At 36.1% G+C, this 15,494-nt stretch overlaps 1 protein-coding gene across 1 annotated transcript in view; it reads left to right on the top strand.

Moving 5' to 3' along the window:
* Enpp3 (ectonucleotide pyrophosphatase/phosphodiesterase 3) overlaps positions 1-15,494 on the top strand; it is a 97,052-nt gene that overhangs the window by 57,110 nt on the left and 24,448 nt on the right. Inside the window, 5 exon segments of the mRNA XM_047558745.1 lie at positions 4,850-4,958; positions 6,373-6,501; positions 6,881-6,912; positions 9,597-9,724; positions 14,628-14,694. Of these exon segments, the coding sequence (XP_047414701.1) occupies positions 4,850-4,958; positions 6,373-6,501; positions 6,881-6,912; positions 9,597-9,724; positions 14,628-14,694 (465 nt within the window).

The raw sequence follows: 15,494 nt of genomic DNA, 5'->3' as shown, positions 1-15,494 counted from the left end.
TGCCTTTGCTATTTATCAGAGAAATCCTTTCCTTCCTTCCTAATACAAGGTATTCCAAAGTAGTGAGTCCACTCAGGGACCCACTAAGACTCTTAGTCTCTTCTGTATATCACAGAATGGTATCCTAATTCAGTTTACTCTAAGGCTGAATGACTCAGTAACTAACTAAAACATATTTAGTATATCTTCTTTTCTAGTTTGTTATCCATGTTTGACGTGATTGATCATTGGAGAGGGGATGCTCTCTCTGTATTTATCTGCCCTCTATGGTATAGCTCACTTAGGTTAGCTACCAGTTCCTTCTCCCCCACCTCCATTCAGTGCTCTAGTTAGTACCCAAGTAAATTTTAATTCTGAAAAGCATTGCAAAGGAAGAGATCTGAAGCCCTGAGAAGTCTATGAAGAGGTCCTACTCCAGAGTGGGATGGGAATGGGGCTGACTATCAGGGTCTCCTCTGTGTAACAAAAGTAAACAATTTGTAGATGGCCTAATTGAGGAAGAAGCGAGCATACTGGAGGAACACATAAGGAGCAAATGCACAGATAAGCTGATGGTTAGATGACTCCATGAATAATGATAACAATAAAAATAACAGCAGCTAACCTTTATCACGTGCTACTCTGTGCCAGGTAGTTTGAAGTCCTGTGTGAATGTAATATCCCTCCAATGTCTGGAGTATTGGGAACCAGAGGAGAGAGCTAAGAGGAAGCCCAGAGAAGGCAACACCAAATCATGTAGGTGTTTTTCAGGCCACAAGAAGTGCAGTGGGAAGCACTGAGATGTTGCAGTCAGGAAAGTGAACTGACCTGATCTGTGTGTATTTAGAAATCACTTTTATTGCATAGAGGGAAAGTGGGAAGAAAATGATTAGCTTTTGCAACATTCCAGAAAGGATATATGTAGTAGTGACTTGGATACTGTGGTAGTGGCAAACCATCATGGATAGAAACGGATACTTTGAGATTCATTTGGGAGATAAACTTGGCATGACTTGGTGTGAGGTGGATGAGGCACGTGGGACAGCAATGACAGTTTCTGGTTTCTATCTTACTACTGCAAGTAGACTATGATGGGTCCATTTACATTAGCAAGAACGCTGCTGGGAGTAAGTTGAGGGAAGATGCTTATTTGCAGCTGAGGGTTCTGTGACACCCAAATTAAGAAGTTCAGAATGCAATTGAATGAATATTTAAAACTCAAAGAGATAATTATCAGGGAAGTTTGGTAGCAAATAGATGGTGCCTGGAAGTAAAGATGATCTCAGGTTGGAGTGAATAGTGAAAATTAAGGAGGGATGAAGACCAAGCTTCATTTTAGTTATACATGACAGCAGAATGTATTTTGACACATTACACATATTATACATACATGGAGTATGACTTCCTATTCTTGTAGTTATACAAAATGTGGAGTTACACTGGTCATGTATTCATTCTATTGTCTTCCCTATTCCCATCCTTTCTCCTTTCCCTTTATTTCCCTTTGTCTAATCCACTGAACTATTCTTTCTTATCCACCTCCTTGTTGTGTGTTAGCATCCACATATCAGAGAGAACTTTCAGCCTTTGGATTTTGGGATTGGCTTATTTCACTTAGCATGATAATCTCCAGTTCCATTCACTTATCAGCAAATACCATAATTTCATTCTTCTTTAAGTTTGAGTAATCCTCCATTGAGTATATATATACCACATTTACTTTATCCATTTATCTGTTGAAGGACACCTAGATTGGTTCCATACCAAGCTTCATTTAAAACTCAGGAAAAAGAGGCAAATGAATAGAGAAAGTTGAAAGACTTCTTGACTTTATTATTTTGTCATTTTTAATAAAATATCTTAATTCAGAATTAATATGATATAAATTAAAAGTAAAGAAGACTATTTTAGTTTGTTTTGGTCCACTCACTAAGCTTTTTAACTTGTTCTAGATTTTCCATTATCAAAATCCCTGTTGCTTGACTGTCCTTTTATTTATTATTTTTTTTTTTTTTTTTTTGTGGTACTGGGGATTGAACTCAGGGCCTTGTGCTTGCAAGGCAAGCACTCTACCAGCTGAGCTATCTCCCCAGCCCTTGACTGTCCTTTTAAAGACTACTTTAAGCAGGGCTAATATTGTGCTGAGCATTTCTAGAGTTAAAGAAATGATGCCTTTACTGCCAAATGCCAGGTTGAAATGACAAATAAGGAAAATAATGAGTAAATGTATAATCAGGTTTTTTTGTTGTTGTTGTTGTTAAAAGAAGCAGACCATTAAAGTAAAAAATTTTGAATTATTAAAATTTGGTAGCTTAAACAATTTTAAATAGGAACATCATTATATGATACATATAACCTAAAAAAGTTCATGAAAGGGGGAAATAGAAGGTGCTAGGATTTGGATGGCAGGGCCAGGTAGGAGAGGCACTGAAATTATAGCAAACCAGGAATTTCTTAATGCCAAATTCATTTCAATAATTATCTAGGTATAGTAGATGAACTGGATGCAGAGTGTCCTGACTGGTCACAAGTCACTTCAAATGATGGTCTACATATTCAGTAAGATTCGACTGTTATTCATTATGGACAAAGAAATTATTAGCTGGGATGAAAAGTCAGTTGGGAAGAAAAAGTTTAGAAAAGAAAACTTAAAACAGATTGACTAAAATGTTGGTTACACTCGTGCACACGGTGGGTGAACTTCAGAGCACTGGACTCCACTTATTCTGCCTCCACGTGGGAGTAGAATAAGTGCAGAAGGATGTTGTCGTTTCCAGAAATTAGATCATAGCAATGGCTGCAGAGAGCTTCCTGCCAACTGGATGGATATTCTGCAGCCTTCAAGTCAACTTTGCAAAGAGGGGCTTCTGGATCCAAGGCACAATTTTTCATTAGGGGTCTTGCTACTTAATCATTATACCAGGATTGTACTGTGTCCACTGTGGAAGTGAACAGTCATGATTTTATGGGAAGAGGCAGTTTCTTACAGAGTATTCAACCCACCCTTGGTTTGCCCCACCACTGTAAACATTATGTCCTTGTTACCCTTCCCCCAAACTGTACACTCTTTTGTTCTATAGAGTGTATACTTTGTTAAAGACTTTAGGTTAATCAGGTGCAGTGGTGCCTGCCTGTAATCTCAGCTACTTGGGAGGTCGAGGCAGGAAGATCGCAAGTTTGAAACCAGTGTGGGTACCCGAGTGAGACCCTGTCTCAAATAAAAAATAAAACTCAATCATAGAGAATCCCTGGGTTCATTCTCTAGAATAATAATTAAAAAAAAGTCACTAGGTTTAGGAACCATGAGGTTTAGGAAACATGCAAGATCTTTTACTGACCTTGGGTGGCAAATACATACACAAGTGATTCCAGAACTGTGCAAAATCCACTGGTAGCAGTGTGCCAGGGTGCTAGTAGAGGAGGCTAAGAAGGGTTTTAGTGTGCTTGGGTGTGTAGAATGAGTATGTACAAAGGGACATTATGCCACGAAAACAAGTAGGAACCTCATTGACAAGCCAGAGTGCATGATCCTAAAATTGAAGGTCATTTGGAGTCAGTGGTGAGTTTAGCAGCAGGTTGAGCATGGTTTAAATTCTGTCTGTCTCTTAACAGTGGGACCATGAACATGTTTCTTAATTTCTTTAAACTTCAAGTTTCCAGGCCTGACAGCTGGAAGTTCCAATAGCATATTCATGTCTGTTCTGTGAGAATTTCATGAGATAATGCACAGAAGCTCTTAACTCCACTTGGCTTGTAAGTTTTGTTCTCAGAAAGAATAAGGAGGAGGAGGAGGAGGAGGAGGAAGGAAGTGGGGAGGCAGAGGAGAGAAGGGGAGGGAGAGAAGGAAGAGAGAAGAGAAAAAAAGACAATTATTTTTATAATAGTGTTATGAAATTTAACATGTTCCCCCATCCATTGCTGTTATACTTTCTCATTTACAGAAAAAATTACTGAAAAGTTTATATCAGCAAAATTTACTTAAAACTTTAGGTCAGTTCAATGTGTATATGTGTGTGTGGTGTGTGTGTAGAAAAATCTAATAACACAAAGAATATAAACAATAAAATAAAATGAACTCTAATTCATATTTGGGCAAACCACCATAGTACTTTGATATATTTTCTTTTAGTTTTCTGTGCATGTGTGTTTACTAAGAAATGCTTACTATATTAAGGACAAAACCAGAATTATGTAATATATATGGGTGTGATACAGTTTCTTTTTCATTTGTTAATGTTTAACACTATTGTATTTTCCTATGTCTTTGTTCTTTTCAAAAGTGTTTTATAAGTGTTGTAGAGTGTGTGTTCTAAAGCATGTGCCATAATTTATTTTCCCCAGAATTCAAATTATAAAGCAATGATGTGATGATTATCTATATAAAATCTTCATGTGTAACCCAAGTATTTACTAGGACAAATGTCCAAAAGTAGAATTATTAAATTACAGAATATGCTCATTTTCAATTCTCTAGTTACCCATTATCACATGATCTTCCAGAATGTATACAGCCCTTTGTTTATTATAAGTATCTGGGATCCCCCTTTCTACTATCAGGCATTATTATGAAAACATTGAGATTCAAAGAGTGTTTGTTGACATTCAACATTGCTTCATGTATTTATTGGCTTGTAGACTATATTCCTTTATAGGAAATACAGCTCAATTCTTTGTTTATAGATACTTAGGGAATTGGTATTTGGTAAATGTGGTAGCATGGGTGGTGGGCTCTGAAGTTCTATTTCAAAACCCCACCACATTAAAGAAAAAAAATGCATTTAATTTTACCTGATTGAGTAATTATTTGGATAATTAAAACATTTCATGAAGACTATCTTAATTCTTTTTTTGTTGTTGTTTTTGTTTTTAGTTAATTAAAGCCTTACAGTTAGTGGATAGTACCTTTGGACTGTTGATGGAGGGCCTAAAACAGCGGAATTTACACAATTGTGTCAATATAATCCTTTTGGCTGACCATGGTAAGCTTCCTTTTTTAAAAAATCATAACTCAACATTGATTATATTTTTTAATCTTAGGGGTCATATAAAAATAATAATGATATTTTAAAGTCTGCATTTCTAGACCTAGAAGCTCCTGAAAAAGAAAAGAAAATTTTTCTGGTAGATTATGAAGAAAAGAGGACTAAATTAAAATTTCTAATTTGTTTATTTAACATTTCTAAAAATCTGTTCACATACTCTTTTTTTCTGTAAAAATGGAGTTGAAAGTACTTAATAGGGATGTGGTTTGATTGTTATTCAATCTGAAAAGAACTTTTTGGAATTTTTTTCAGCTAGTAATTCCTTCATGTAGGCTGGCTGCAATTTACTATATTGGCAAGTTTTGCTACTTCCTTTTCTTCTTTAATTTATTTGAACAGATGTATGTTTAACATAGCTGTTTGTCTGTAAAGTCCCCGTCCCCTCACATTTCTCTGCTCGAGGTTAATTCTTGAGCCTGGTAAACGTGAACATTAAAGGAAGTAAAATAGCAGCTACCCACTGTCCTGCACACAGAATGCATTTACATGGTTGTAAAATACTCATTCATTCCACAAATATGCTTTCCTATCTAATATGTAAGTGCTCTTCAATCTACTAGACTCACCAGTGGTGGCCATAAGTACATGAAGCAGGCGGAACCCTTTTCTAGCTAGGGTGGTCAACTTTCTTCTTGAGAAGGGCATTCAAAGTCAAACTCCAGAGCTGGAAGGAACAGGGTGAGGTGGGAGTGGTCTGCAGAACTCCCTCTTTGGAATATCAAGATAATGGGAAACATAGGCTTATGTTTTTTAAATTTCTAGAAAGTTTCTCTAACACTTTATTGTTTTAAAATCAAGGGGATCCACTTTGTTAAAAGAAATTGTTAAAAATAAAAATTTACTTGCAATTTGAAGAGTCAATAAAAAAAAAGATTTGATTGCCAAGTCTTTTTGGAGCACATGCCACTTATATAAATTTAAACAATAAAAGTAAAGATTGTGAATCCCTACACTCCTAATGTATTATTTAACAAAAGCACATGTTGCTATTTTGATTTAAAAATGTATCATTTGCTTAACAAATCAGATTTTATAAAGATTTAACTACCCCACAGAGGATTTTCTTCTTCAAAATTACTTTAATTGAACTACATTGAAAAAAAGTCTGTTTAATATTGCTGTTTAGTCTTCCTTCATAAACATGACCCTTTCCCTCCACTACCACAAATTTTAAGTTCTGCTATTTAGAGAAAAGTAATAGAATAAATTGTATAAGTTCTCAGTTAAACTCTGTTTGAGATCTACAACATAAAGTATCCTTTTCGACATAACCAAAAACACATTGTTGTTGCTACTACCTGTTTACACACTCAGTGGATTATTTTTCTCTTTCTTCCCTTTTTAAATTCAGGAATGGACCAGACTTCTTGTGATAAGGTGGAATATATGACTGATTATTTTCCTCAAATAAACTTCTACATGTATGAAGGGCCAGCTCCTCGCATCAGGACTAGAAATATACCCGAGGACTTCTTTAGTTGTAAGTGTGAAGATACCCACATGAAAGGGGAAAGGGGGTAAAACTGAAGGCGAGTAACCATAACCAAGGTCCTGAGAGCATGTGGGGACTTTCGCAGAGTCCCTTCCTGACTTTCTGGGAAGATCACACAGAAACCAATGAGAAATTCCCATGTTCAAGTAGCATTAGTCTGTAGAGTCTATGGTAATAGCTAATATTGCTGAGTAAAAATACATCCTATTCTATTCTTAAATGCTAAAGTAATACTTCATCTGAAATCATCTTTTATTTAATTTTGCCAGATCATCGTTATTAATAAATATGTCAAATTCACCTGAGTTGTTTACAGTTTTTGCGGTTGTCAAGTACCAATTGTAATGTGATTTTTCTTTTGAAACAGTTAATTCTGAAGAAATTGCTGAGAAACTCAGTGTAAGTATAGTCTCCTTAATAAATCTAAATTAATGGTGATGGCCTTAATCTGAGTTCTGAGAAATTTATGTCAAATGTTTCTGACACTAAGCTACTTGTAATTTATTTTTTAAACTCTCCATCAACATGCATATTCATCTTAGTTTTTATTTTGGAGTGGACACTGCTACAGGAAACTAGTTCGGGGTAACATTGGCCCTAACTCCTAGTTTTCATTGAAAAGAATGATGTCCCATTCAAAAGTCTGTGCTAGTAAGCTTTAGGTCACACCATTTCCTTCAGTTTTTGTGCAACTGAATATCTAAAATAGTGAATCTTAGTCTCTTATGGAAATTTTTTTTGTTGGTTTTTCATGGTGTGAGAGGTTGAACACAGGGCTTCATGTGCTGTACCACTGAACTACACACCAGGCCATTTGTGTGATAGTTTTAAACAGTTTATACTTAAAATATATTCACAAATATATATCTATGATGTAGAATTTATTAGTTTATTATTGCTTGACATGAGATTAAATTTATTTAAGTAGAACTGGACAGCAATTACAGTAAAAACGGTGAAGATGGGGTGCAAGTTCTTAAAGATAAAGAAAACATGGGGTAAAGAATGGTTCATGTAATTTGGGACTCACTTCAAGGTTTAAGCAGGAGTGACTAGAGCAGAAATCCTTTAGAGTGTTAATCACTCCTTTTTCCTCTTAAACCTTTACTCATTAATACTCTCATCTTAAGTAAACATGATAGACAATATTGCCCCCTACTGGTGAAGTATAGACATGCTGAGTTTAATCTCCTGAGCCACCCCTGTACCCAGATACCAACCAACAAAAAAATCTACCACCAAAAACATTTTAGGTCTCTTCAGAATGAGTGCACACCACTTTGACAAATGGAATTTTTAAGCTATCTGGAATTTTCCCAACTCATTTACTTACCACCTAGGATTACAAGTTTTTTTCATGCTGAGTGGAGGGGTACTTCAAGATTTTCAATATGTGGACTCTCTCAATCCACATACTGTTTTATTTTTGTTATGTCACTTCGTGATCTCTACATAGGTGAAGTTCTGTTGATGAAGAGGGACAAATCTCTAATAATCCTAGTGGTGCAAGGGGATCAAGCACCGCAGATTTTGGAAATTCCTGTACATGTTTTCATGGTTATAAGCTGGATCTGGAGCTATAGAGCCCCCAAAGAAATGAACTACCATTTCATGTTTCATGTGGTTGTACTGTTCTGTGGGCCTCCCACATTGAACTTTTATTAGACAAACATAACCAGACATGAACTGGCAACTCTTTAAGTTCCACAACAATCTGGCTACATAGAGACATGAGCACCAACTTGGTTCTTAAAATGACCAAATTTTTTCTCAACTCTTGTGTCTTTATCTCAAGTTCTCAAAAGCAAAGAACAACCCTGTACTTCTTCAGAAGTTGGCATTGTGCCTCCCAAGTTTCTGTGGATCTATTTAGCTACACACCAGGGAGGGAAGTGTGACTAATCACTGTCTGTTGTCCTCTGGAGCACCTTGTATCCCCTTATTTTGGGGGAAACTGCATTCTCAGCAGCTGCAATCATGTGCCTGCCTGGAAATCACAAAAATGTTGTCTTAAGAAGGAAGTAATAATAGTTGAAAAGTAGAAAAATAGGAAGCCTGAAAAAGATACCAAAATAGATAAGAAAAAAAACCCTTAATAGATGTACAATAAATACTTTTCACTTTCTCTTTCATTCTGTAATCTCTGTGCACTCCCATTTTCTGTATTTCTCTTAAATTTTGCTTTGTGAAGTTGTGTTTCATAGCTTCTCATTTTTCTTCTCTAAGTTGAATGTGAGATAATTGGTGACACAGACTTGCTAATATAGGTGAGACATTGTGGTTTAAAATATATGAGAAAATGAGGAAATAGAAGAAGTTTCATTTCCTCACAGTCTTATTTGTTATGTTTAACAATTTTCCTCTTGTTTCTCAAGGAGGTCACGAGAGAAAGTTTCTTTGTTATTGGTTCTCATTTCTTCATTTTTCTTTTCATTAATAGGTACCAATGTGATTCGCATTTTATAGTTTTTAAATCTGCATTAAAGTTACAAGTAGTAACTATTAGAGAAACATCATTTTATAAAATTTTACTCTAATTTGAGATGAATCCACAAATTTGTTTTACAAATAGGGATACTTTACTTGGTTTCAAAAGCTGTTGAATGATTTGAAAACCAAGCAAATTATTATTTAAAAGTTGTGCTGGTAAGGAATTATTAGCGCAACAGAACTGATTTTTAAGTATCTTTCTTCTACTATATATCTCATATACTGTTCATATATAATTTAGACTTAAAAATTATAATTACCACTCAAAATTGAGATAGACCTATCTATTCTCTGTCAAAACAAGAGGGGAGATTTATGGGGGCTTAATATTTTCACCCAGGAATAAGACCATAAAACATCAAATATCTGCTCATAATTTAAATCAGATTTTAAATTTCAACCTAATTATTGTTGCAACAATAAAAACATAATTAATGAATCTGATTATGTTGATTATAGGCTTACTTTTCCTATTTTATTAGCTTGAACTTAAATCCCCCTAATTTTAAAAAGTGCCTCATTGTCTTAGAAGATGAAACTTTTTACTTAGTTTGCATATTTTTTCATTGGAGAAATATTTACCCTTTTTTCAGTGCCGAAAACCCGATCAGCATTTTAAACCCTATTTGACTCCCGATTTGCCCAAACGACTACACTATGCCAAAAATATCAGAATTGACAAAGTTCATCTTATGATGGATGCACAGTGGCTGGCTGTGAGGTTTGTGTGTCTATTTACTTTTAGCCCTTTTGACAATCATCTTTCATTATAAGTTTACTTAACCTTACCCCACTATTATGATCATGTAACTGTTCCTAAGTATTGACATTTCCTTGACCTTTTCATTCTGTCTAGCACTTCTCCACTTGAAGTTATTATTTTTAAATGGCTAATCTCAGCATCCTAATCTCTACCACATAGATGAGAATAAAGAAGAAAGTTGAGACTGTACCAGCCACTGTTCCAGGGACATCAGCAAGAGCACATTCCTAACCCCAACTGTGCTGTCCTTTGAGGCAGCAGGCAGGATAAAGATGATATCAGTTTTCTTCCAGGCTGAGAGCAACTGAATGATTAGATGTCTCTTTAAGATCTTTGTCAGTGTTGTGCTTGTTAGAAAAGAAACTTTTTATGACTGTAAAGCCAACTTGACCAATGTAACATTTATCTCTTATTTCTAGTTATAATTCATGCTGATCACTGAGCATTTGAAAAATATAAATGTCCTTAGAGAAAATAAAAACCATGTGAATCACTCCATCCCAAATAACCAGTAACTTTATGGATCCAACAAAATTTTATCAAATGCTTGCCAAGTTTATCAAATGCAGGTCTTGCTTCAGGCTTTTGGGATGCAGATAAGATTATCTGCCCTCTTGGAGTATAATTGCAATGGAGAAGACTGAAAATGACCCAGGAAACAAACATATATATATATACTTGCTTAGTAAATGAGTGATTGTTTTCTAAATTTCATTCCAGTATTTTTTCAATGTGCTTAAGTGAATACAAACAGAATCAGGATCTTAGGGAATTTTCTCCCCTAACTTATATGTATGCAACATAATGCCAGGGGATTACAATGACAATGGAAATACAGTAACTAAAAGATATGTTTGATGGAGAAAGGGGGATGAAAGATGACAGGGAGTTGGCAACGCTCCAACATGTGTGCAGGATGAAGAGCAGGGGTTTGGCAGAGCCTAGTCTTTAAAATAGCCTGCAAACCCAGACGTCAGCCAGGGAGAGTGCAGTTCCACATTGCTATCACTAGATGGCACTGTCCTCTCTCCTTGGAATCTGAGTGTCTTGACTGTATTGTGGATGGCTGCACTGTGGCTCAGGACAACATTCTTTAAAAGTGTTTTTCTAAAATGTGAATTAAATAAATTAATAAATTAATTTCATATGAATAAAATTAAACTTTACTAAAATTAAACACATAAAATTGTTAGTAGTTTAGGTACATGACATATAATATATATGGGAGTACATTCTCAAATATTTTACTGTTAGGGGTCTATTGAAGAAGTTAGGAGGCCACAGATGCAGAATGAGAAACAGTTATGGAAGGAGAGTGCACCACCAGAATACCTCTGGGTTTCACACACTGATGGACATTCTCAGATGATGAGCTTCGTATCCTTGCTACAACTAGCAGTGAGATATAAAATAGACTAGTGGCCTAAGAGTTCAAGGCCTGACTCTCAACCTGGCTACTTATGGGAACTAGGAAAATTAATATCTTAGGATTTCATTTATCTCATCTGTAACACAAAATGAGCCTGGTTTATTATTGTCCCATTAATTACTTACATGTTACATTAGCTTACATCAAGGAAATTTTGAATACAGACTTAATAAGAGCAATTGAAGAATTAGTTTAATTAAATCATTTTATTTCTAACTCTTAAAATATTTTCTAAAATAAAGCATATCATCTTTAGGAATAATGTGCAATATTTGGTAACTAGATTAGATTCCCTTTTCACTATTATATCGAATTTCAATAGTTTAAGCTATTATCATCTTCGCATTGATTTTGCCTAAAGTGTGTTAGATTTTACTCATTTGGGAAAACCCAATTATTTGAAACCATAATGGAAGAGTCGTTAAAGGGCTTTTTTAGAGAACATGAATAACAACTTTTTTATTTCAGAATAGCAACTGACAAATACACAGGCACCTCTCTAAGGACTACGGACACAGCCCTTACCTAAAGCTCTTTTTCCAGGTGGGAAGGAAGATCGTAGTCATGATCTAGTGTGATAACCCACAGCACCAGAACCAAGTACGTGGTACTAGGAAGCCAAAAGGATGATAGCACACCCCAGGTGTGGGAGTCAGGAAACATCAGAGAGGGCTTGCTGGTGGGGTTTATTCCTGATCTGGGTTCTGAGAACTCAGCGGGGCAGGCCAAATGTTGTCAGCCAGCGGGTCTGCCCCTGCAGTCTGTGCATGGTACTGGCGCCCATCCAGAAGGTGAGTGGGCCTGAAAACTGGATCCCTGCTCAGCTCACTAAGCTCCCTCCTATGTCTTTGCTGGATGGTATCCTCCACTTGCCAAGCCTTGCACACTGTCAGGCTGTGTCCTTCAATATGGGTTCTTTCTCTAGATCTGTCCAGAGCAACTGGGTTCTTTTCTCAAGCCCGCCATAGCTCTGGAGTGAGAAAGGGAAATGAGATAGCACTCACTAGTGATTCTATATTGGTGGAGAACCCATGAATGAACTGCCCTCTGCATGAAGGACTTACCTGTCAGGACTAAGGAGTGTGACTTCCATCTTGAAGAAAGTAGGAGACCATGGTAGCTATGAGGTGTTCTGAAGAGAATATAGTGAGACTTGCATTTCAGAGAACCCATTCTAGCTGCATTATGGAGGAGGATCTAGCAAGACATAGGGTCCTGTTAGAATGTGTGCTGACCCATTCCCCAGAGTTCTGACAGCCCCCAGGAAGCTGTAGAGCACAGGGATGGTGAAATTAGTTACATAGGACATCTCCAGGAATGTATTGTGGTTGACCTATGACCCAGATTTTCCAGTTTAGTCCTGGTTCTTCATATTCTGTCTCAAATTTGTATTCATTAAACATGTATGTCCATTTCCAGCAACAGTTAAAAGAGTTTAAAAGTTTTAGAGAGATGTGTGGTATGTAGGAAGATTCTGCAGTTCTGAAAGCAGGATGATCAATTAGGGAACTTGATCTAGTCGGAGACCAGGAGGATCCAGTCTAGAACAATGGCAGTAAAAGAGGGAAGGAAAAGACCAACAGGGAGATTACAAAGAAGATAAGTCTTCTCAAGCACTTGGGTATCAGGACAGAAGTCTTGTTCATCAGCCACCCGTGTCATTACACAATTGTGGGAGAGAAACTCAGCTTTGATCTCAACTGTGTTAATTAGACAGGGAAAAGATAATAGAGAATTTGTTCCAAAAGGTTTCATCTAGTACTTAGAAGTTGAACTAAATTATGATAGATAAAATCAACTCATCTTTTCCAAATGCCAGCTCTCATTTTTCCATGCGTGCTTTCCAGAGTCAAATTAATGGTTGGAAGGAAAGAACATAAGCAGTTCGAAGAGCAAATTGCTTAAGTTTTTGCTTGAGAAGCATTAGAAATAGAGATTTTTTTCATAGAATATTTTTATCTTTTGCTTCAAAAAAAATTTTGCAGTATTTACTATCTTTCTCATTGAACTAGTTTAGGAAATGGAAATTTTAAAACATACTAGATTTTTCTGGAAATAGAAAGATAAACAGGACCAATTTTAGGAAATTTTACCACAAAGACTTGGTTCAAAAAATCCTTTTCTCTCCTTCATTAATGAACACTCTAGCGTCCCACATAATTTAAAACTTAGTTATCTGCAAATAATTCTAGTAACACTGGGAAACCAAAAGTCTGTGCAAGAAGAATGAAAATATATTTTTAACACAAGTTCTACTTATAATAATGATTTTGTTGGAATTCACTAAGATAAGGGCTTGAGCTGACACCTTGGGGTAACTGAGTTGAAACACCTTATAATTAGGACTGCCAGTGCCTTCTCTGTTCGGGTTCTTTTTTATTTCTCTTCCTTACTAGTGGTAGAGTTGAGCATACCTTCGTCAGAAGTGTGATTTATATTTAATTTTGTAATTTACTTTATTTTGTACTTAAACTGAGTGAGAGTAATTTTGATAAATGATTTTTTTTCAAGACACTAGACTACTGTCCTGTGACCACTTGAGCCTTCAGTGCAAACATGAACAGAAGCTGTGAGTGTGTGTGTTGTGTGTGTGTGTGTGTGTGTGTGTATTTTCCTAGGAGGTGGAGTATGAGGAAGCAAATGAAAGACACCTTTTAAGGCCAGTCTTCAGAAACTGGAGTCTTGTTCCCTTCAGAGACAAAATTTGAACCAGTACACTATTGTTGCTTTAAGAAGATCTAGGTTCATTTAGCAGTATTTTTTTCCTAAGTATGAAAACTGACTGTGCCAAAAATTGCTGACACTGTTCGAATTAAAGATTAAATATGGAAAAGATAAATTAATTGAATTTGAGAAGTTATTCAAGTAACAGAGCAACAGCCTAGGGAAGAAAATCCCAAAAGTTAAAAATAAACTCAATTTACAGAATATACTAGCTACCCCTTACCAACTATTATAATTAACTTACCCTGAGTATTCTTTATTCATGTTTTTGTATTATTTCCCCTGGACACCTCCAGTGTACAATAGGAATTAATATTCTTTCCAAGTGCCAAAGATTATTCCTAAAACCTTAAATGCTTAAAATAACATATTAATCCAACTCTTCTAATCACAAAGTGCAGATGAGCTTGACAATTCTTTTCTTTGGTTCTGTGCCTTTTAAATTATTCCCTTTGTCAATGTCTAAGAGTGAAAAAGTTTGAATTCTATTTATAGAACCTAGAATTCTCCATCCTTCTGCCCTACCATTCTGCTTATTCCTCTATGGTTATGAATTCAAGCATGCAAATAAACACATTTATGCTATCATTGACAGAAAAATTACTTATATAAAAGCAGAAGCTATATTAAAATCCATTAAAACTCACTTTACCATAAGGGCTCATATCAATACTTTGACCAGTATATAATAATAATATTTCTTCACAGGGGTAAAGAAACTTCATTCTGTGGAGGAGGCAACCATGGTTATAACAATGAGTTTAAGAGCATGCAGGTAATGTACTCCTGAATTAAACAAGTGCTGACTGATCTCTGTGATAGGCAATATCCAAAACTCTTGAATACATCCGGGATAGAGCAGTTAAGGGCCCTCATGAAACTTCATTTGAAGAGGGGATGAAGACAAAAGGCCAAACAGGAGTATATGATTTGGTATGTTAGGTGAAGTGCCAAGGGGAATACAGAAAAAGTAAAGCTGAATGAGAAAGTGGGAATGTTGGGATGCCCTGGGGACAGGAAGCAACTTTAAAGAGGAAGGAAGGATAAGAATCACCGAGGTAGCATTTGAGCAGAGACTAGAAGGAGGTGAAGGAAGTAGCCTTTCAGGTATTCAGGGAACAATGTCCTAGGCAGAGGACACTGCCAGTGCAGAGAGCCTAGGTTGGAATTGGCTTTAGCCAATTGAAAGGATGTTGGACTGTGGCTGCTGCTGATTTGGAAGGAAGGAGCAAGAGGACAGTTGGACTTGCTGAGTTTGAAATATTTATTAAACATGCAAGTAGAGATGTTGAATAGGCAGTTAAAGAGTCTACCCCAGAGAGAAAAAGTTGAGTCTTAGACATAGAAAATTATTTAAAATATAAGACTAGGTAAGATACTCAGGGATTGAGTGTAGATAGGAGGACCAAGTATTAAAGGTGGAACATTTCTATTTGAAGAAATTGGAGAGAAAAAAGTTATGAGCAGAGACCTTAGAAGTAGAGGCATCAGTAAGGAAGAAAGAAAACCAGAGTGGAGTGTACAGAGCCCTGAAAGCCCAGGGAAGCAAATCTATGGAGGAATCTACTGATTTAT

Source organism: Sciurus carolinensis, chromosome 7 (genome assembly GCF_902686445.1).
Source record: "Sciurus carolinensis chromosome 7, mSciCar1.2, whole genome shotgun sequence".
In the NCBI taxonomy this organism is placed as follows: Eukaryota; Metazoa; Chordata; class Mammalia; order Rodentia; family Sciuridae; genus Sciurus; species Sciurus carolinensis.
The sequence above is the reverse complement of the archived record's forward strand: the minus strand, read 5'-3'. Positions and strand labels throughout refer to the sequence as shown.